Source organism: Gymnoscopelus braueri, assembly GCF_963280865.1.
Source record: "Gymnoscopelus braueri genome assembly, chromosome: 3".
In the NCBI taxonomy this organism is placed as follows: Eukaryota; Metazoa; Chordata; class Actinopteri; order Myctophiformes; family Myctophidae; genus Gymnoscopelus; species Gymnoscopelus braueri.
The window spans coordinates 14,321,593-14,343,947 of NC_137612.1; the positions used below are offsets into that span (position 1 = coordinate 14,321,593).

The 22,355-nt window shown below is 40.9% G+C and overlaps 1 protein-coding gene across 1 annotated transcript in view; it reads right to left on the reverse strand.

The window, feature by feature from the left end:
* LOC308081822 (arf-GAP with GTPase, ANK repeat and PH domain-containing protein 1-like) overlaps positions 1–22,355 on the reverse strand; it is a gene marked incomplete at both ends in the record, with an annotated part of 94,164 nt that overhangs the window by 35,169 nt on the left and 36,640 nt on the right. Inside the window, one exon of the mRNA XM_080423445.1 lies at positions 1,078–1,163. Within this exon, the coding sequence (XP_080279571.1) occupies positions 1,078–1,163 (86 nt within the window). The remainder of the gene's footprint in view (positions 1–1,077; positions 1,164–22,355) is intronic.

Below are 22,355 nucleotides of genomic sequence, written 5' to 3' on the forward strand. Positions count from 1 at the left end.
TTGTATGCCATAAGCCAGGCCCGGCGCCACGGGGGGGCCTGAGGGGGCCTGGCCCCCTCAGTTTCAAATTGTGCCCCCTCAGTTTATTTAAAAAATAAAAATAAAAAAATATATAATTCATTTTTTGATAAAAAATCTGTAAAATCAGGCAAAAATAAGAACTAAATAACATAAGCCTAACCTAACCCTAACCCTAACCCTAAACCTGAAATAAAGTAACAAAAAAACGCCCAAAAACGGCCACAATCCGCGCAATTAACCGCAAGATTTCGCGAAGTGCGCGCACGGGTCTCGCAACATACACGCACGCGCGCTGCGCGTGCGTGTATGTTGCGCGACTGGTGTGCCCCCCCACAATTTTCAACTGCCCCCTCAGTCATTTCATCCTGGCGCCGGGCCTGCCATAAGCTAGTGTAATGACATTTTTTGGTTAAAACAAAATGTTTTTTTTTGTGTGAAAAGGTTAAAGCTCTATATTCTTATAGTAATCATTGCTATGGAGCGTGTGTTCAATAACAGGAGTCTCCCCTGTCTCTCCATCTCTTTAATAAACAGAAAATACATTTTTAGGAGGGTTGCCAATTTCATGCAATCAGGAGGCTATACCCATTTTGCGGCTCCGATTTTATAGTGTTCTAGTTCCAATGTTGTTTTGCTCATTTCTTTGTGTCATCACTTCGCATTTCACTTGTTGTCTTCGCCAGGCCGGACGGCTGAAGGAGAGCATGTTTTCGCTCCTGTCCGTCCGTCCGTCTGTGTGTCATTGTGTCTGTGTGAACAGCTAATCTCTGGCAACGTTGGGCTGATAAGCGTGTAACTAAATAACCTACGACCTGTAGGTCATACGAAAAAAAGGTTCCCTGGATTCCTTGGATCATGATGACGCAACTCCCCATTTGTGCCAACAGACACACTTTTTTGCTACTATTCCTACAAACACTCTAGTCTATAGCAAGTATTACTATCAGAACATTAGAGCTATTTAACACTTATAATTTCACAAAAGAAAATCCCGTACAGCACCTTTAATACAGAAGCCTTTGTTCCACACATTATTCAGGTTGTTAACAGACCCACCTGTACATCTGGGAGTCCTGTCTCTTCCCGGATAATTAACAGATGGCTCTGACCGTCGATCAGCACCTCCTTCATGTACTGGCCCCCTGTCACACACGCACACGCACACGCACACACACACACACACACACACACACACACACACACACACACACACACACACACCGTTACTGGCTGCTAGTTGACCAAGGTTGTACACACTGGGGCTTTAAAAATTTTACCAGGCAATAAGGCAGGAGAGAGACGTCATTAGGATACAGGATGAACAATTGAAATTGGAAATTATGAGAGAAAACCAAAAATTAGAAGACAAAATTGGAGCTGGAACACTATACATTTTAAGCTGACAAATTATGGGGTTCTCTCTCCTCATTGGATACAATCGGCATCATTACATTACAGTCATTTAGCACTTCACATTTCACTAGTGGAGAAGAGATCCAGTAGAACTAAAAGACAAGTCATTTTATGTTTGGTTGCGCTCGGGTATTGCGCTCGGGTATTGCGCTCCGAAAATAGCAGATCTACAAGCTCACAACGTGAGCTTGTAGATCTGCTATTTTCAGCACGCAACCAAGTGAAAAATCAGCCATTACGACACCATCAAATACATTTTAGTAGACTATTTCAACTGTAGATTTAGTCGACTATAATCTGATGATATTTAGTCGACTAAAACTAGACAAAAAGTAAAACATTTCAGATAACTAAAAATATGACTAAAACTAAATGGAATTTTATTCAAAAGACTATGACTAAAACTAAATAAAAATTTGCTGGCAAAATCAACACTGCTATCCTGTATCCAAATTCTGTATACAGTAGCTTCCCCTCCGCACTGTTATTGCAGGTCTTTGACTAGTAGCTATTTATATTGTATTGTCTGTTTTTCTAGGATCAATTGCATTACAACGGCCACTAAAGGGAACAGCATCTCTTGTTCTGTGTTGGTAGTTGAGTGGATGATTAGATTACCAAGAAGCAACCGTGTTCCTAAACTCAATAACACAAAGAAGACAATGTGGAAAGATTGGAACATAAAAGAAAATAAAAGACAAAAAGGACAAAGTACAATAAGCACCCATCCTTCCTCTGATGTATACTGTACGTGACTCGTTTGAATGTTATAATTACATAAGTAGCTGCAGTGGTGTAAAGTAACTAAGTACATTTACTCAAGTACTGTACTTAAGTACAATTTTGAGGTACTTTTACTTTACTGGAGAATTTCCAGTTTTCAATATTTTTACTTTTACTCCACTACATCTCAGAGGAAAATATTATACTTTTACTCCACTACAATTATTTGAACACTTTAGTTACTAGTTACTTTGCAGATATAAATGATTAAATCATTAAACATACTTTAACCGCTTTGACCTATTTTATACATAGGCTATTTGAAAATAGCTGATCTACAAGCTCACAACGCGTCGCGATGCGACGCGTTGTGAGCTCGTAGATCTGCTATTTTCAAACATTTTAGTACTTTTACTTTAAGTACATTTTGATACCAATGCTTTTGTACTTTTACTCAGGTAAATTTTGAATTCCAGACTTTTACTTGTAACGGAGTACTTCTACACTGCAGTATTGATACTTTAAGTAAAACATTTGAGTACTTTTTCCACCACTGAGTAGCTGCAGAGATCAAAGGCAAGGCCTGTCAAACAGGTGACTGATTGGTTTGGATGAAACGGCCAAGTCTTCTGCAGACATCAAGCAGGGCCTGGCTAATGTAAGCATGCTGGCACTGTGTGGCACACCCATCACCCATCACCAGTGGTGGAAAGTAACTAAGTACATTTACTCAAGTACTGTACTTAAGTACAATTTTGAGGTATTTGTACCAGGGCCGGACTGGGACCAAAATTCAGCCCTGGCATTTTGGTCCGAACCGGCCCACCACTGTTCACTGTTTTAACCCAGCAACCCTATGTAAATTACGCCACAGCTGAGAAGCAGCCCAAACATTAACGTAACTAATAATTGGGCTGCGCGGCCCGGAAATGACTGTAATAATCCTAAAACTGGAGCAGAATTATTTTTCAAAAAGAAAATATGCCCGGTATGCCAAATGGCCAGTCCGCCCCTGATTTGTACTTTACTTGAGTACTTCCAATTTCCACTACATCTCTCAGAGGCAAATATTGTACATTTACTCCACTACAATTATTTGAAAACTTTAGTTACTTTGTAGATTTTGATTACAATTACAAAACATACATAAACCACTTGTATACATTTCGGCCATTTGAACATAGCTGATTTACAAGCTCACAATGTGTCACAATGTGACGCAGTGTGAGCTTGTAGACTTGCTATTTTTTAAAAGATTTGTGAACTTGTGAAATGGGACATTCTACATAATGAGTACTTTCTACTTTTGGTACACTTTGATACCAATACTTTTGTACTTTTACTGAAGTAAATTTAGAATTCCGGACTTTGACTTTGTAACAGAGTATTTCTATATTGCTGTATTGATACTTTTACTTAAGTAAAACATGCGAGTATTTTTTCCACCACTGCGTGCTGGCACTGTTGCACACAAACCCATCATCACCCTCACAACTGACACTTCAGACACCGGAATATGTCCATGAGCAGCTGGAGTGGAAGGGGGTCTCTCTCTCTCTCTCTCTCTCTCTCTCTCTCTCTCTCTCTCTCTCTCTCTCTCTCTCTCTCTCTCTCTCTCTCTCTCTCTCTCACACAAAATGTTATGAATGTGATTTAGTTATTTAGACAGATATTAGGTTCATTGTTTACCTATTGTGTCCTATAGTTTCAAATGTACAGGATGTTATTTAGATAGCATGTTGTTTACAAAGATGCTAGGTTCATGTTATCCTAGTATTTTTGAGGCCCTACACACACAGTTCTCATGCATTACTACTTATTAGACCCCCCAGAAAAACTCTGGCAAAAATCCTTGATTATGTGATGAAATATGTTAGGTTTTCTATGTGATTTTATGCGGTGAAATTGCAAAAGTTGCAGAAATGGCCTCAGACCTGTGGTGTTGGGGTCCACAGCGGGGGACTTGCATGTGTCACATGAGAGTCAAATGAGAGTCATATGAAAGTGTTGAGTGATTAGGTCAGATGAGGAGCTGGGGGACAGTAGCTACTGTTATAGAACAATACTAAAGCCTGTGTTTCCACATTTAAGACAATACACAAGTTACATGATTAATCAACAGAAGGTTACGCCCACATGGGTAGACCAAACCCATATAAATAGAATGGATGCTCACTATCAGGACAAAGTGTTCTACGCATTCATCAGTGTTACTAGTTACCAGGGTGTTATTGCTGCGTTCGTCATTTTCCATTGCGAGCTCCGAAAGACTGAAGGTAAGACACAGCGTGTTTACACGACAATAAATGTATATATTTCTGATATGTTTTATAGTTTTGTGTGTATATTTCATGTCAGCAATTTGTAGTTGTGTTGTTGTTCGTGTTTCCTTTTCTAGGTTTATAACCTACGGGCCAAAAAGTGTTAGAGCGTGTTTGTATTGTGTGTTAGTAGTAAACCATCAAAGACACAGTTGTGTCCGCAAACTCGGTTGCTGAAATACCCTTTTTTTTAGGCAAATATCAATCAATCAATAGATGAATTAATAGACGGACAAATGATTTGAACAACCTGGCAGACCGACACACTGTTTATCTGCTACAATCTCCACTGAGGCAGATTATAAAAAAGTGCTAAAACTATTACTGTTACTATGACTACAACCACTACAAACACTACTACCACTATACTGTAACTACTACAACTATTGATACTCATAATGTTATTGTTGTTTGTCTTCTAGTATTCATCTGGTGTAACAGCCTCAGAGAACATTCAAGTTCAGGTGTGTGACCGGCAGACGAAATGGCTTCCCGTTTGACTGTTCAGGAAAAGGAGCTTCAAAAAAGAGAACATCACATCAAGGTTCAGGCCAAGAACACAGAGAAGCAGATTAAGAAACAGTTCCAGAATCTTCATCGGTTCCTACAGGAGGAAGAGGAGGCCAGGATCGCCGCTCTGCAGGAGGAAGAGGCTCAGAAGGGTCAGGCGATGAAGGAGAGGATTGAGGGTCAGAGCAGAGAAATGGAAACCGTCTCCAATACAATCCGAGCTGCTGAGAACCAGCTGAGAGCCGACGACCACGTCTCATTCCTGCAGAACTACAAGACCACGATGGAAGGAGTCACCCTGCTCACCCTGCAGGACTCAACGCCGGTCCCAGGAGCGCTGATAGACGAGGCCAAACACCTGAAGAACCTGAGCTTCAAAGTCTGGGACAAGATGAAGGACATTGTCTCCTACACTCCTGTGATCCTGGACCCCAACACTGCTCATGCTGCACTCAAGCTGTCTGATGATCTGACCAGTGTGAAACGCGTGAATGGCAAGCAGCCGCTTCCTGACAACCCAGAGAGGTTTGACTGCTTCTCGTACACAGTCCTGGGTTCTGAGGGCTTTAACTCAGGGTTTCACAGCTGGGGTGTTGAGGTTGGAGACAATATGCTCTTTAAAGTAGGTGTGTGTGTGGAGTCTTACCAGAGGAAGGGAGACACAGGGAGTGGAGAATGGTTTATAGAGTTAAAGGGTGACTACAGAGTCTCTTCAGGGGTTAAAGAGACTGTTCTCTCAGTGAATCAGAAACTCTGGAGGATCAGAGTCCAGCTGGACTGGGAGAGAGGACAGCTGTCCTTCTTTGATTATGATTCTAACACACTCCTACACACCTTCACACACACTTTCACTGAGAGACTGTTTCCATTCATTTGGAATCGTTATGGTAGGTCTCTGAAGATGTTACCAGGGAAGATCTGTGTCACTCTGGAAAACCACAGTCAGAGCGTCTAGCGTCCAATAAAAGCCTAGATTGAATATATTGATCTGGTATTGATTAGGAGATCTCCATGGTAATCAGAAGGGATTGGTTTATGGCAGGTTATAATTACATGTGATTATTTGTATTACAGACAGACAGACAGACAGACAGACAGACAGACAGACAGACAGACAGACAGACAGACAGACAGACAGACAGACAGACAAATCATGCTTTATAAACACAGCTATGGTGGACAGATAGTTAAATAGATTAAATGATTCGATCAGTTTGTAATTATATTGGTATAATGGTGACATGTTTGATATGATTATTACTGCTAACATGTTTTATATTGTAGTGTTTGTCATTCATGGATCAGGTTTGAATTCTATAGTTTCTATGTGACAGTGATGATGTCTGTTGATGTATTTGATCTTATTAAAGACGATGAGAGTAAAGTGAGTCACACGTGTGTTTGTAACAGTCAGCATTCAGCAGATCATACACTAAAATATGTATTACAAGTTAAAGTACTCACTCAATCAACCCCAGTATTTGAGTAAAAGTCAAATATTACATGTTGAAAGTTGCTCTGCCAAATTGGTGCTTGAGGTAAAGTAAATACTTAAGTATTCAAAAGTGCATGCTTTTAAAAATACTTAAAGGATGACTTCACTTATTTTAAAATGAAAAATGTTTTTTCTTGTATTTTTTAATTATAACTAATGATACAACTTGTTTTGACTGTTCAATACACAACTTAATAACCGTGCGGACCGGCTGGCGATCTCACATTTAGAATTCCGACAACATAACTCTAGTCTACGCGACAACTTCCCAGTAACAACAACTCTCCTCTCCCGGTCTCACCTTCACAATAAAGTGTCTCCCGTTTACCTCCCAATGCAGCAGATTTTACACAGGTTATTATTAACAGGAAATAGGTGTAACTTAACCATAAAGTTAGAATTTCAAGGCGTGTGTGAGAGAGAGACAGAGAGAGAGAGAGAGAGATAGAGAGAGAGAGAGAGATAGAGAGAGAGATAGAGAGAGAGACAGAGGGCTCTATTCTCGAGCACTTTCCCCCCCCCTAAACCACGTTAAATACCGATAATGGAGCTGCGCCACCCCAATAGGTTATTCTAGCACCTGCTCTACCCGTCACCATTATGCCGACGCCGTTATTTGCGCATGGAGGTGTGCCCGTGGGCGTGTTGTTGCTATATCCCCCACATTGACATTCTCAACCCACACATGGGTACGGCTTGGGGAGGGGGGATAGTGGATTCTAAAAGCACCCGCCGGTTTATAAAACCACCCGCCAAGTGCACACAGACACTACAATGGCTTTGTGCGTTGGACCATGAGCCGTGTTGCCAGCCTTGGCGAGAAATAAGCAACCGCAGGTCTATGAAAACAAAAAGAAGCAACTATAAGGCCACATGAGCACTTCAAACTACTAACTAGAGCTTTCATATCCCCTAAATATTTCAGCCCGGCTCGACTAATAATTGACAAATTAGACCCAGCCCAGCCCGTCAGTCATTTTTCTAAAGAAGCTTAATTGCTGCATGCAGCCTTTTTTCTCATTAAATCTTGGTAATTCGTTAAGAACAGGAGTCATTCCACCCTATTCCAACAGTCTATATTTTATTTAAAAAACAGCTTGGAGCAAATAGGGCTATATAAATATATACACTGCCCCATAACCATTTTAAGAATGATATTCGGTTATTATACGAAATATATTTTTAATTTAGATATTTTCGTTTTTTCCATATTGCTGTCATGTCTTAATAAAATCATGCTTTTAGCAAGCAAAATAAGCAGTACAAAACAGTTTGGATTACTTTGTTTGATGGGAAAGAGTTGCGATGGAGAAATCACATCCAATGTTACCTTCTACAGCCCGCTGCCTGTGCTCTCATTTGAAGAAATAATCCAACATTTACTTTGAGGTGAAAAAGACATGAAGAAAGCTTTTCAATCCCAATAGTCTGAAGATCCATTCTATATGTCATGTTATGGTTTAAACTTTAAAGGGGGCTCTGCCGTCGTGACAACTGACAGTCAAGACTTGATTGATTGATTTGACCTACTTTTGCGCTGCTGCTGCGCTCAGTGCGCTGGTGATTAATTATTTGCCAGCAGCTGTGTAAGAATATAACTATTTTAAATGGCTTTCATATACTCTTGGGGATCTGACTAATGACAAGTTGCTTATTGTGAACACAATACGCTACAAATTAATTAATATATGAATTTATTTGGATTAAAAAAAAACGTCGACCCGGCCCAACCGGTGCCGACGGGCCGGGTCGGGTCCCGTTGGGTTTGGGCTAAAATCTTAAGCACTTACATTTTTTATAAGATGATCGGATCATCTAGTGTGATTTTCATTTTGGCTGCTGTCTCGTTAAACCCATGCTGCGGGTGAATATTATATTATATATTATATATATTATATTATTATTATATTCCCCACGTAAACGCTACGTTCATGTTTACTGCATTAAAAGGTTCTCAATCTTTTCAGGCCATCGACCCCCCAAAATAACCATATTTGAACTGGGGACCCCCCCATTTTGTTTGACTCGGTTCCACAGATAAATATTGTGAAAATAGCAGATCTACAAGCTCGCCAGGCGTTGGGTGCTCCATTGTGGTCTTGACCCACAGGTTGAGAACCACTGCATTAAAAGCTCCAAGCAAGTTACATGTCTAGTATGTTGTTGACCACATAATGTAATGTTTTTGGTTTAGTGTTAGGCTACTCCGTGGCGCGCGGCGCGCCTCATTGTTTATGCTGTCCAAAATAACAGATCTGTAAGCTGTCGACACGACATGACGCAGCGCCGTTGATAGCTTGTATGTCTGTTATTTTGGGTAGGTAGGCGACGCACATACGCATCGCAGCAATGTGTCTGGGTTTGAGCAATCTGGGAACCCATCGCCAACTGAAAACGAAAAACAGCGCCCTCTGCTGTTTTTTCTATGTCTGTTGGCTCTGGGCGGAAGAAAACGTAACGCCAGAGCGCAAGGAAACCGGTGTTTGTTGTATGCCTTCAGCGCATCACTTCCGGTTGGTGCGACTATGTTTTCATTCCCACTAACAATATTTCTACACGGAACACTAACACCACTTCTCCCAGAGAACATGGATCGTATTGGTTATAAGCCCACTTGTTTCTATGATGAAAGAGTAAGTTAAAATGTGAATATCTTTCCGTGGTTTTGTCTGCTCCGCGGACGCTATTGTTAAATTAGTTTCGGTTTGTTTCGAGGGGGGAAGGATCGACGGACACGTGAATCCCGCCCACTACATTTGATTGGGTAAAGCGCGGCCTGCTTCCTGATCTGAAGGCACGCCCATGCGCACATGTTATGACGAACCTCCCCGACAGATTCCAACGCAGTGCAGAAGCTGTTCTTGAGAGATTAGGGTTTGAGAGGCTGTGATTGATGTAAACTTAAAGTGTAGCTCTGTTCGGGATTACTGAACAAAGGTGGATGATGAAAGATAACGGGGACAATATGGATGTAAGTTAACTTTAACTGCGTCACTTCAGAGGAAACTATGAAGCTACTTAAGAGATGTTTACACACCCCTGGAATCCATTAGAATGGTGGAAATACGTGAGTACATAGGCTATAGACCTTTCCTAAAACTGTCCAATTTATTATACCCATGTGCTACTGTTTGTCTGTGTACCACGTAGGAGCGTTGTCGCAACATGATGTAATTAATTATTTGGGAGCAGCCGGTGTGTACCAATAGTATAAATATTTTAAATGTCTTTCATATACTATTCCGGATCTGACTAATATGACAAGCTTATTGTGAACACAATAGGCTACAAATTAATATAAATTTTTCTTTGGATAAAATAAAATAAAAGAAGGAAAACAAGCCCAATGCAGCCTATAATAATCAGACCAGGCAACAGTGCAGACAGGGAGATAGGCTAGAGCATATATTGGATCGGAGATGACGGCTAGCGCAGTCTTCTCTTAAAGGCAATGGCTTCTGGCACGGTGATTGGTTTTATCATTGTAACGCCCAAACCACACCTATGCATAATGTAAGGGGTAGCTCAGGTGTTTGGCGGGTGAGAGGGGTGCCACAGAATACCAACATTTGCGGGGAAACGCCTCTTGCCTAGTCCTAATTCCGTAATTAGTGGTTTGTTCAAATTAAACCTAGAATAGGGGCCAGAGAGAGAGAGAGAGAGAGAGAGAGAGAGAGAGAGAGAGAGAGAGAGAGAGAGAGAGAGAGAGAGAGAGAGAGAGAGAGAGAGAGAGAGAGAGACAGATAGAGAGAGAGACAGATAGAGAGAGAAACAGATAGAGAGAGAGACAGACAGACAGACAGAGAGAGAGAGAGAGAGAGAGAGAGAGAGAGAGAGAGAGAGAGAGAGAGAGAGAGAGAGAGAGAGAGAGAGAGACAGAGAGAGACAGAGAGAGACAGAGTGAGTGAGAGAGATTTGAGGTGATATTATAATGAACTGCCGTGTCATTGTCAACCGGTCAGGATGAAAATATAGCAGATCGACTAGCGCCGAGTGCCGTGCTATGAGCTTGTAGATCTGCTATTTTTGAATAGCTCAAGTATAAGATGTGTTAAAGTGTTTAAAATCTAACATGACAGGTCTTAATGGCTTAAAGCATTAAGAGGTGCAGAAATTAAAGAACGATTGTACAAGCTTTGGTATGTTTTTTTGTTGAAATATGTATTGTGATTGAAATTACAGTTGAAGGATAGTTATGTTCAGAGTAGATCAATGTTAACATTAAGAAAAATGTTTTTATCCAGTGGTACAATAAAGAGTAGCATGACATTAGTGTTACACTGCAACCTATTTAAAAGATCCAGAAAGATGACAACATAATGTAAACAAATTATCAGAACATCATGGGACTACACTACTACAAAGGTAAGCAAAACGGGTTAAATTTGGTCCATCAGGTATTTTTTGTAGAGAACCTGGATCTGCATTAAAATTAAGGCATTTAAATGCATTAATATAGGTTTCGAGTGAATAATTTGATAGATCTTAAAGGTATATAATGCCTACAAGTTGTTTAGATGTTATTTAAACATCTGATTGAATTATAAGTATATTAATATCCTTAGTAAATAGACGTTTACATGACGTCTAAACAACGTCTATAGTCTATAATTGGGTTTAACCCACTGAGCATTTTTCGGGCTATTATAAATTATTAAATAACGTCTAGGCTAAAATTGGTTTATGACAGGTCTAAAAATGAACGTTTTTTCGACGTCTAGGCTAAGCTTAGACGTTGTTGCAACGTCATTTGAACGGTTATATATTTATATCTAGCTGTTCAAATGACGTTGAAACAACGTCTAGGCTTAGACGTTGAAAAAACTTTCAATTCTAGACCACTCATAAACCGGATTTAGCCCAGACGGCTAGGTGACATTTAGACGTCATTTAAACGGCTAATAGCCCAAAAAATTCTCAGTGGGTAGTCTACGCGACAACTTCCCAGAAACAACAACTCTCTTACACAGGTTATTATTAACAGGAAATAGGTGTAACTTAACCATAAAGTTAGAACTTCAAGGCGTGTGTGAGAGAGAGACAGAGAGAGAGACAGAGAGAGAGATAGAGAGAGAGATAGAGAGAGAGAGAGAGAGATTTGCGGTGATATTATAATGAACTGCCGTGTCATTGTCAACCGGTCAGGATGTCCGGAGAGATTTATATTTTCCGGTCTTTTTTCATAAAATATCGGTCAAACCCGGCAATTACCGGTCAACGCGACCTCTCACTCCACTAAATCTCAGAGGCAAATATTGTACTTTTACTCCACTACAATTATTTGAAAACTTTAGTTACTAGTTACTTTGCAGATATAAATTATTATATTATAAAACATACATTAACCACTTTAGCCCTATTTTATACATACAGTAGGCTATTTGAAAATAGCAGATCTACAAGATCACAACGTGTCACGATGCGACGTGTTGGGAGCTTGTAGATCGGCTATTTTCAAACATTTTAGTACTTTTACTTTTGGTACTTTAGGTATATTTTGATGCCAATAGTTTTGTACTTTTACTCAAGGAACATTTTGAACACAGGCCTTTTACTTGTAACAGAGTATTTTTATATTGTAATATTGCTACTTTTACTTATACAATATCTGAGTACTTTTTCCACCACTGCCCATCAACCTGGCTAATAGTGGTGGGAAAAAAAGTTCATTTCAGTGAACGAACGATTTCGTTCACTTTCACGGCAATGATTCGTTCAAATGATTCGTTCAAATGATTCGTTCAAATGATTCGTTCAAATGATTCGTTCAAATGATTCGTTCAAATGATTCGTTCAAATGATTCGTTCAAATGATTCGTTCAAATGATTCGTTCAAATGATTCGTTCAAATGATTCGTTCAAATGATTCGTTCAAATGATTCGTTCAAATGATTCGTTCAAATGATTCGTTCAAATGATTCGTTCAAATGATTCGTTCAAATGATTCGTTCACGTTCTTGTTCAGTAGCGCTATTTTCTAGCGTTCAAAATTTACTCGAGTAAAAGTACAAAAGTATTGGCATCAAAATATTCTTAAAGTACCAAAAGTAAAAGTGCTAACATATTTGAAAATAGCCTACAAGCTCACAACGCGTCGTGATGCGACGCGTTGTGAGCTTTTAGATCTGCTATTTTCAAATAGCCTAGGTTTAAAATAGGGCTAAGGGACCAGTCGAAATTTACATAAGGGGGGGCATGGAGGAAAATAGGGGAGGGTTATGCCTTTCTAATTTTGGTCCAAGGGAGGGTCAGCTAATTTTACTTTGAATCCAAGGGAGGGTCATGCAATTTTGAATTGATAAAATAGTCCGTTTTTTATATACCTTTTTAGTACAGCAGAACAGTGGTCAATGACCCCTCTCCATTTCAAAGGATACAAAGAATTCAAATCAAGTAACACCTTGTCTATTTAGAATCAATGACGGTCGTTAACAAGCCATCAACGCACAGCGAGTGTGAACGACCCAGTCAAATCTATTCAGCGTCTTAACGATGGTGGTTGAACAATTAAGCAAAACTTCAACAGGCGTTATTGGAGAGATGCATTATAAATAGGCCTACTATAACTGGATATTCATAATCATTTGAAGTAATTCTGTGCATGTGATTAATGTGGATCTATATGGACAGTTGTGTATAGATGCCTAGCTCCACAAGTAAAACCAGAAGCATCAGGCCATAATTGATAGCCTAATTTGTTTTATGTAGGCAACAGTGTAGTTGTAGTCACTGTAGTTGATAATTAAAAGGGCAGAGTGACAAAAGTTTTAAACTACTGGTTACCAAATATTCAACTTTCTTCAATCTGACCAGGATTCAATGGGTTTCCCACATGTAAGATGAGAACACTATCCATTCTGCTACCACTACTACAGATACACTGTGCATTTAGCAAGACTGACTACACTACAGCAATGTTCTAATCAATGTGGAAAGCAAAACATTGGACATATCAGTTTTAAATGTCATGTTGTATTTGATGGGGAGGGTTAGGGGTGTCAAGAATTTCACAATACGATACATGATGTTGGGCATGATATCGATATGATATATTATTAATGTTCTTTTCTCATGTATCATCAACATTGGCCATCATCTTATAAATAACGTTATAAAGCAAGTTAGAAACAATTACAAAGTGCTTTGTACACACAAATAAATACATTTGTGCAAGCTTAATGGAGAAGTGAAGTTCTCACTAACTATAAACCCATTGTTTCAGAGGACAGATAGACACTAATATAACAAATATAATATAATATAAGACTGCATAACTATAAATTCCACAAACCTCATATTTTTGTCATCTGGACTTTACCAACCAAGTGCAGCCTAGTTATTTCCAACAGCTAAAAAAAACTATAATACCAGATACAGTATAATACAATCTTAGATTAGATGTAGGCCTATTTGAGAGTGCAGATGCATGTCACATTAACGAGCGTCAACGAGCATCAGCTGACACACAACACCTCCCCTCTGCAGTGCTTTAAACTGAAAGTGACTGACTGGAGTCTGTTTCATTTCTCTCCAAAATACCTTGAATATGATGGAGGACATGATTAATAATTACTATGATTATGATAAGCTTTACATTTCATATCATACAGTAAAAACTCCTAACTTTCACCGGCAAAAAAAAAGAAAGTGTTTTTTTTTTATTAAAAAAACAATTAAAAAAATATTACGATACAGTATGACATCATGACAATACCTATCATCACATTTTAATACCACGATAGGCTATATCGTGACACAATATATCGTGACACTTCTAGGCGGGGAGGGTTACTCTTTTTTTTGTAATCACTTGGGGAGGGTCATTGATTTTTTTTTTTGTCAAAGGGAGGGTCATGGCATTTTAGATCAGGGCACATACATTTCCTCCATGCCCCCCCTTATGTAAATTTCGACTGGTCCCTAAAGTGGTTCATGTATGTTTTATAATGTGTGTAAAGCACCATCGTGGGAGCGTTTTTTTAACGTCGCGCGTGAACGGACAGTAACAATTTCAGAAAGTGAATGAGCTCGTTCACGTTCACGGCAAATGAACTAGTTCTTTAAAACGAATCGATCATGAACGACACATCACTACTGGCTAATGTAACCATGCTGGCACTGTGGCACATTCATCACCCATCTCCAGTGGTGGAAAGTAAGTAAGGGAGAACTGCCAAGGTTGTAACGTTTTTTCCCTTTTCACTATTTTACTCGCCGATCTTTTCACCTACATGTAATATTTTCAAGCAAAGGACCTACACATGTCCGCTATCATAAACCACTTAAAGTTTTTCAATTGATAAAACAGGTCGTGAGTTATTAAACCTAAAGTGGACACTGTTCCAATGTTACATTTTAAGCGCATATGAGACTAATTGTAACAGCATGAGTTGCTAATGTAACACTGCTAAATGACAGCATTAAACAAATCGTTTTCAGCTTAAATCAATTATATTTATTTCAAGCAACGGTTTTACATTGTTTTTGTTGACCAAAGATGTGATAAGATAATGGAGTATTTCCAATTTGCAATATTTTTACTTTTAAAACATCTCAGAGGCAAATATTATACTTTTACTCCACTACAATTATTTGAAAACTTTAGTTACTGTTACTTTGTATATTTTAATTATTATGACAAAACATACATAAACCGTTTCAGCCCTATTTTAACTTTGGCTTTTTGAAAATAGCCGATCGTCAAGCTCACAAGCGATGATGCGTTGTGAGCTTGTGACATTTGTCTTAAAAAAGTATAAAAACAATGTTCAAATACTGCACAAAAATACCAGATGTACAAGCTTGCATCACGGGTGAACTGGTTTTAGAGTACTTGGTATTGTACAGTATGGTCAAGTTGGACAATATAGCTCTGTTTTCATCATGTGTATCAGGGGTGCAGCCATGGGTGGGCCTGGTGCACCCAATTGATTTTGCAAAAATAAATAAAAATATTTTAATTAATAATTATTTTTTTATAATAAATCGGTAAAATCTGGCAAAAATAAGAATTAAATAACATAACCCTAACCTAACCCTAACCCCGAAATAAAGTGACAAAAAAACGAAAATAAAGTACCAAAATCCACCAAATAACCGAGACAGACGAGACAGAGAGAGAGAGATAGAGAGATAGAGAGATAGAGAGATAGAGAGATAGAGAGATAGAGAGAGAGACAGAGACAGAGAGAGAGAGAGAGATTTGCGATGATATTATAATGAACTGCCGTGTCATTGTCAACCGGTCAGGATGCCCGGAGAGATTTATATTTTCCGGTCTTTGTCATAAAATATCGGTCAAAACCGGCCATTACCGGTCAATGCGGCCTCTGACTCCACTACATCTCAGAGGCAAATATTGTAACACGCATCTTTTTAGGTGTAATCAATGTATTTTCCCATGGAATTCACTTAAACTGCCATCCGGTAATATTTAATTAATTCCTTATGTATGATACATTATCTTATCACATCTTTGGTATGAAAACAATGTAAAACAGTTGCTTGAATTAAATATAATTGATTTAAGCTGAAAACGATTTGTTTAATGCTGTCATTTAGCAGTGTTACATTAGCAACTCATGCTGTTACAATTAGTCTCATATACGCTTAAAATGTAACATCGGAACAGTGTCCACTTTAGGTTTAATAACTCACGACCTGCTCGCCTAGTATCTTTGAGGCCCTACAGACACGGTTCTCTCTGCAGTACTACTTATTAGATCCCCTAGAAAAACGCCGGCCAAAAATCCTTGATTATGTGACGAAATATGCACGGTTTTTATGTGATTTTATGCAGTGAAATTGCAGAAGTTGCGAAATATGCGGACCTCGGGCAAATACTGCGGCATGGTCATGCTGGACCTCCAAAAGGCGTTTGACACTGTAAACCACTCAATTCTACTTGATAAGCTGAAGGCGATTGGTTTTGATTGCACATCACTAAATTGAGATCTTACTTGGAGGGTAGAGAACAAGTGGTTGACATCAACGGAACCATGTCCTCATCCCTCCCGGTGAGCAGCGGGGTTCCTCAAGGCAGCATTCTAGGGCCGTTACTGCTCCTTCTATATATTAACGACATGAATGCTGCCTGTAACTGCAAACTGTTCCTGTTCGCTGATGACTCGGCACTCCTGATCTCGGGTGAGGACAAGATGCAAGTTGAGGAAGCTCTCAGCTCTGAACTCTCAAAAATCCGTACCTGGCTTACCGATAACAAACTGTCACTACACCTTGGGAAAACTGAATCCATTCTCTTTGGGACCAAACATTCCCTCAGTAAAATGAAGGTAAATGACTTCAAGGTCAAAGTCGATGACACAATCATCACTAGCAAAGAAGAGATTACCTATTTGGGATGTATTCTTGACAAATACCTGACAGGTGAAAGCATGGCAACAAAGGTGGTCAAAAGAGTAAATCAGAGAACCAGATTTATGGGCAGAGTTTCCTCTTTTGTCAACCCCCAGGCCCTCAGGACCCTCTCAGGGGCCCTGATTCAGCCCCTTTTTGACTATGCTTGCTCCTCTTGGTACTCCAACACCTCAGTGTCACTGAAGACTAAGCTTCAAACCTCCCAAAACAAACTACTTCTCGGACTGGGGCCCATGACCCACCTCCCTCCAACTCACTTTGCCAGCCTAGGCTGGCTCAGGGTGGAAGACAGGGTTAAACAACTAAAAATGGGACTGGTCTTCAAAATTGTAAATGCAGATTTGCCTGAAATGCCCCCTATACCTGCATATCTGTATAAATACCTCGAAAAAGTTAGTGACACCCACAGTCACGAAACTAGAGGGAGCGTAAACAATAATCTGGTACCACCCACCCATAAAACAAGCAAATTCTCCTTCTACAGCACAGCCACCAAGGTATGGAATAGTCTAACCCCATCCCTCAAAAAATGCAGTTAGCTGGGCCCATTCAAAACAGCCCTAAAAACTCATCTTTCTGGAGTCCAAAAGAAGAGCTAGTACCAGTTTCCCTGTACACAGACGACCCCCCCCCCTCCCCTTTTTTAAAATATATTTTTAATTTTTCATGCTTTTTTTTGGGTACATAGTGGTATTTTTTCTCTGTATTTTTATGTTGATTTTTGGACTGTTTGGTTGCTACTATATATGTCTATGAAATTAATTCAAGGACCCCAACGGAAACAAGTCCGCAAGGACTTTTTTGGTCGGACCTTTCAGACAAAAGTATTATAAATGTAACTGTGTTGTTTTACATTCTTTTGCCTAATAAAAAATAAATAAATTAAAAAAAATCAATCAAACCTGTTGATTGATTGATGTACTTTATTTAGTAAGACATGAAAAACAGTACATGGAAGTACAATTCACAATACAAGGTCTACTAAACTATGTGTTGGGGTCCACAGCGGGGGACTTGCATGTGTCACATGAGAGTCACATGAGGGTCACATGAGAGTGTTGATTGATTAGGTCAGATGAGTAGCTGGGGGACAGTGGCTACTGTTATAGAACAATGCTAAAGCCTGTGTTTCCACATTTAAGACAATACACAAGTCACATGATTAATCAACAGAAGGTTACGCCCACATGGGTAGACCAAACCCATATAAATAGAGTGGATGCTCACTATCAGGACAAAGTGTTCTACGCATGCATCAGTGTTACTAGTTACCAGGGTGTTATTGCTGCGTTCGTCATTTTCCATTGCGAGCTCCGAAAGACTGACAGACTCAGAAAGACAGACTCAGTCACTGGCTTTATCAGCAAGTGCATAGATGACATAGTCCCAAAAAAGACAGTTCGGATCTATCCCAATCAGAAACCATGGATGGACAGCGGAGTACGTGCACATCTGCATGAACGGGACGCTGGTTTCAAATCTGGCGACGTGGAAACGCGCAACACGACGCGCGCGGCCCTAAACAGCGCCATCAGGAAGGCGAAAAAGGCCTACACAAAAAAGATGCAAGACAAACTCAGCAGTGGCGACATCAGGAGCACATGGCAGGCAGTACACACCTTGACAGACTGCAAAACAAGAACCAGAAGCGAGGTGAACCCGCCTGCCTCCCTCCCCAACGAACTGAACACTTTCTACGGCCGGTTTGAGATCAGCTCCAACCGCGGCAGCCAAGCGGGGCCATCAGCAGCACCAGCAGAGGAGAACCCTCCTCTAACCATCTCGGAGAGAGAAGTGCGTACAGCCTTCACACGGGTCAACATCCACAAGGCAGCCGGACCTGATGGGATTCCAGGCCGGGTCCTTAAGACATGTGCAGACCAGCTGGCGGGTGTCTTCGCTGACATCTTTAACCTCTCCCTCTCCCTGGCTGTGGTCCCTGCAGGGTTCAAAATGTCAACCATTGTGCCCATTCCCAAAAAGGCCAAAGTGACATGCCTGAACGACTGGAGACCTGTTGCTCTCACCCCGATCGTCAGCAAGTGTTTCGAGAAACTGGTGAGGGAATACATCAGCTCCACGCTACCTGCCTCGCTGGATCCGTGGCAGTATGCATACCGCAAAAACAGATCCACCGACGACGCTATTGCCATGGCTCTCCACACCGTCCTCTCGCACATGGACAACAAGCTGCTGAAGGACAAATATGTACGTATGCTGTTCGTGGACTACAGCTCAGCATTCAACACCATTGTCCCAGCAATACTTGACAAAAAGCTCAGACACCTAGGGCTACACCCAAGCATGTGCGACTGGATACAGGACTTCTTGTCCAACCGACATCAGGTGGTGAGAATGGGCAGCATCACATCCGACCCCCTGACCCTCAACACCGGAGCACCCCAGGGATGCGTGCTGAGCCCTCTCCTCTACTCCCTGTACACGTATGACTGCATAGCCACACATGTCTCCAACACCATCATAAAGTACGCGGACGACACGACAGTGATAGGCCGAATCGTCAACAACGACGAGTCTGACTACAGAGAGGAGATCAAATCACTGGCACACTGGTGCCGTGAGAACAACCTCTCTCTTAACGTCGACAAGACCAAAGAACTGATCGTGGACTTCAGGAGGCCGCGGAGAGACCATGCGCCCATCCTCATCGACGGTGCTGCAGTGGAAAGGGTCAGCGAGTTCAAGTTCCTCGGAGTACACATCGAGGAGGACCTCAAATGGGAGACGCACTCCACACACGTGAGGAAAAAGGCTCAGCAGCGACTGTACTGGCTCCGCCGCCTGAAGAAGCTCGGAGTAGGACGTCGCATCCTCAGGCTGTACTACAACAGTTCTGTCGAAGGCATCCTAACAGGCTGTGTCACGGCCTGGTACGGGAACTGCACTGCCCGAGAAAAGGTCAGCCTACAACGAGTAGTGCGATCGGCAGAGCGGATAATGGGAATCGAGCTCCCAGCGCTCCAGGAACTGTACAAAAAGCGGTGCGTGGTCAAAGCCAAGCGCATCATCAAGGACAAGCACCACCCAAGTCATAGACTGTTCAACCCCCTACAACGACCGCGACCGGGCAAGGGGCTCTACCGCAGTATCAAGAGTTCCACCACCAGATTTTGGTGTAGTTTCAATCCAGCCGCTGTCAGAATGCTGAATGGGGCATAAGCCTGGATGAGTTCAGCAGCCTGACAGCAGGCGGCGCAGACTTTTCTGGCTCTTCCTGAACACACCTGTGGATTATACCAGGGACAATGACTTGGACTTTAGCCCCCCCCTCGGACACACCTGTGGACTACACCAGGTACAAATGACTTTTTGTTGCACTCCCTCATGGAGCTACATGCGGATTATACTAGGGTCAGTCCACTCTAGGTGGACACGCACTGACCTTTTGCACCTTAATCCCTTGTATAACGCACTGACTTTTTTTGGGTCTTTTTATTGTGCTCCTTAAGCACCTTAACGTCCTTGTCTACCATGCACAGTATAAGTATAACATGCACAGTACAATACATTGCTGCTATGCTCAGGCACCTTAGTTTAGTTTTTTTAGTTTTATTTATTATCTCAGGTAATTTGTAAATATGTAGATAACTTGTCTGGCCTTCTGTTGCTCTCTTGTTTTTGATCTCCTTCCCACCTGCCCCCCACCCTCTTCTTCTCCCCCCCCCCTCTTCTTTCTATGGAAACTAACGTTGCGATGGGAACGATGTACAAAAAAGAATTTCACCCACTTTTTTACCTTGTAAACCTGTGATGTGACAATAAAACTGATTCTGATTCTGATTCTGATTCTGACTGAAGGTAAGACACAGCGTGTTTACACGACGATAAATGTATATATTTCTGATATGTTTTATAGTTTTGTGTGTATATTTCATGTCAGCAATTTGTAGTTGTGTTGTTGTTCGTGTTTCCTTTTCTAGGTTTATAACCTACTGGCCTAAAAGTGTTAGAGCGTGTTTGTATTGTGTGTTAGTATTATAAAAACCATCAAAGACACAGGTCTGAGTTGTGTCCGCTAACTCGGTTGCTGAAATACCCTTTACATGGGAGATCTATCTATTGCATTGCAAGTGTGATTGGTAGATTAATGTAAATTGTGTGTGTGTGTGTGTGTGTGTGTGTGTGTGTGTGTGTGTGTGTGTGTGTGTGTGTGTGTGTGTGTGTGTGTGTGTGTGTGTGTGTGTGTGTGTGTGTGTGTGTGTGTGTGTGTGTGTGTGTGTGAACTAACCGAGAGGCAAATATCAATCAATCAATAGATTAATGAATAGAGAGACAAATTATTTGAACAACCTGGCAGACCGACTACTACTAAAACTATTGATACTCATAATGTTATTGTTGTTGTTTTGTCTTCTAGGATTCCTCTGGTGTAACAGCCTCAGAGAACATTCCAGTTCAGGTGTGTGACCGGCAGACAAAATGGCTTCCCGTTTGACTGTTCATGAAGAGGAGCTTAAAAAAATTGAGGTTCAGGCCAGGAACATAGAGGCACAGATTAAGGAACAGTTCCAGAATCTTCGTCGGTTCCTAGAGAAGGAAGAGGAGGCCATGACCGCCGCCCTGCAGGAGGAAGAGGCTCAGAAGAGTCAGGCGATGAAGGAGAGGATTGAGGGTGTGAGCAGAGAAATGGAATCCGTCTCCATTGCAATCCAAGCTGCTGAGGACCAGCTGAGAGCCGACGACCACGTCTCATTCCTGCAGAACTACAAGACCACGATGGAGGGAGTCACCCTGCTCACCCTGCAGGACCCAACGCCGGTCTCAGGAGCGCTGATAGACGTGGCCAAACACCTGAAGAACCTGAGCTACAGAGTCTGGAAAAAGATGAAGGACATTGACACTCCTAATAATACTCATGATGGTGGTACGTCTCTGAAGATGTTACCAGGGAAGATCTGTGTCACTCTGGAAAACGTTAGAACGTATAGCGATCAATGAAAGCCTACATTGAATATATTGATCTGGTATTGATTAGGAGATCTCCATGGTAATCAGAAGGGATTGGTTTATGGCAGGTTATTAATTATTATTTTTAATTACATGTGATTATTTAATTAATACATCATTCAGTTTTGAATTGCTTTGGTATTACAGACACACAAACAGACAGACAGACAGACAGACAGACAGACAGACAGACAGACAGACAGACAGACAGACAGACAGACAGACAGACAGATCATGCTTTATAAACACAGCTATGGTGGACAGATACAAGGATTCCTGATAACATACTTTTATTTTGTAGTGTATAAACGATCAGTTTGTAATTATATTGGTATAATGGTGACATGTTTGATATGATTATTACTGCTAACATGTTTTATATTGTAGTGTTTGTCATTTATAGATCAGGTTTGAATTCTATAGTTTCTATGTGACAGTGATGATGTCTGTTGATGTATTTGATCTAATTAAAGACGATGAGAGTAAAGTGAGTCACACGTGTGTTTATAACAGTCAGCATTCAGCAG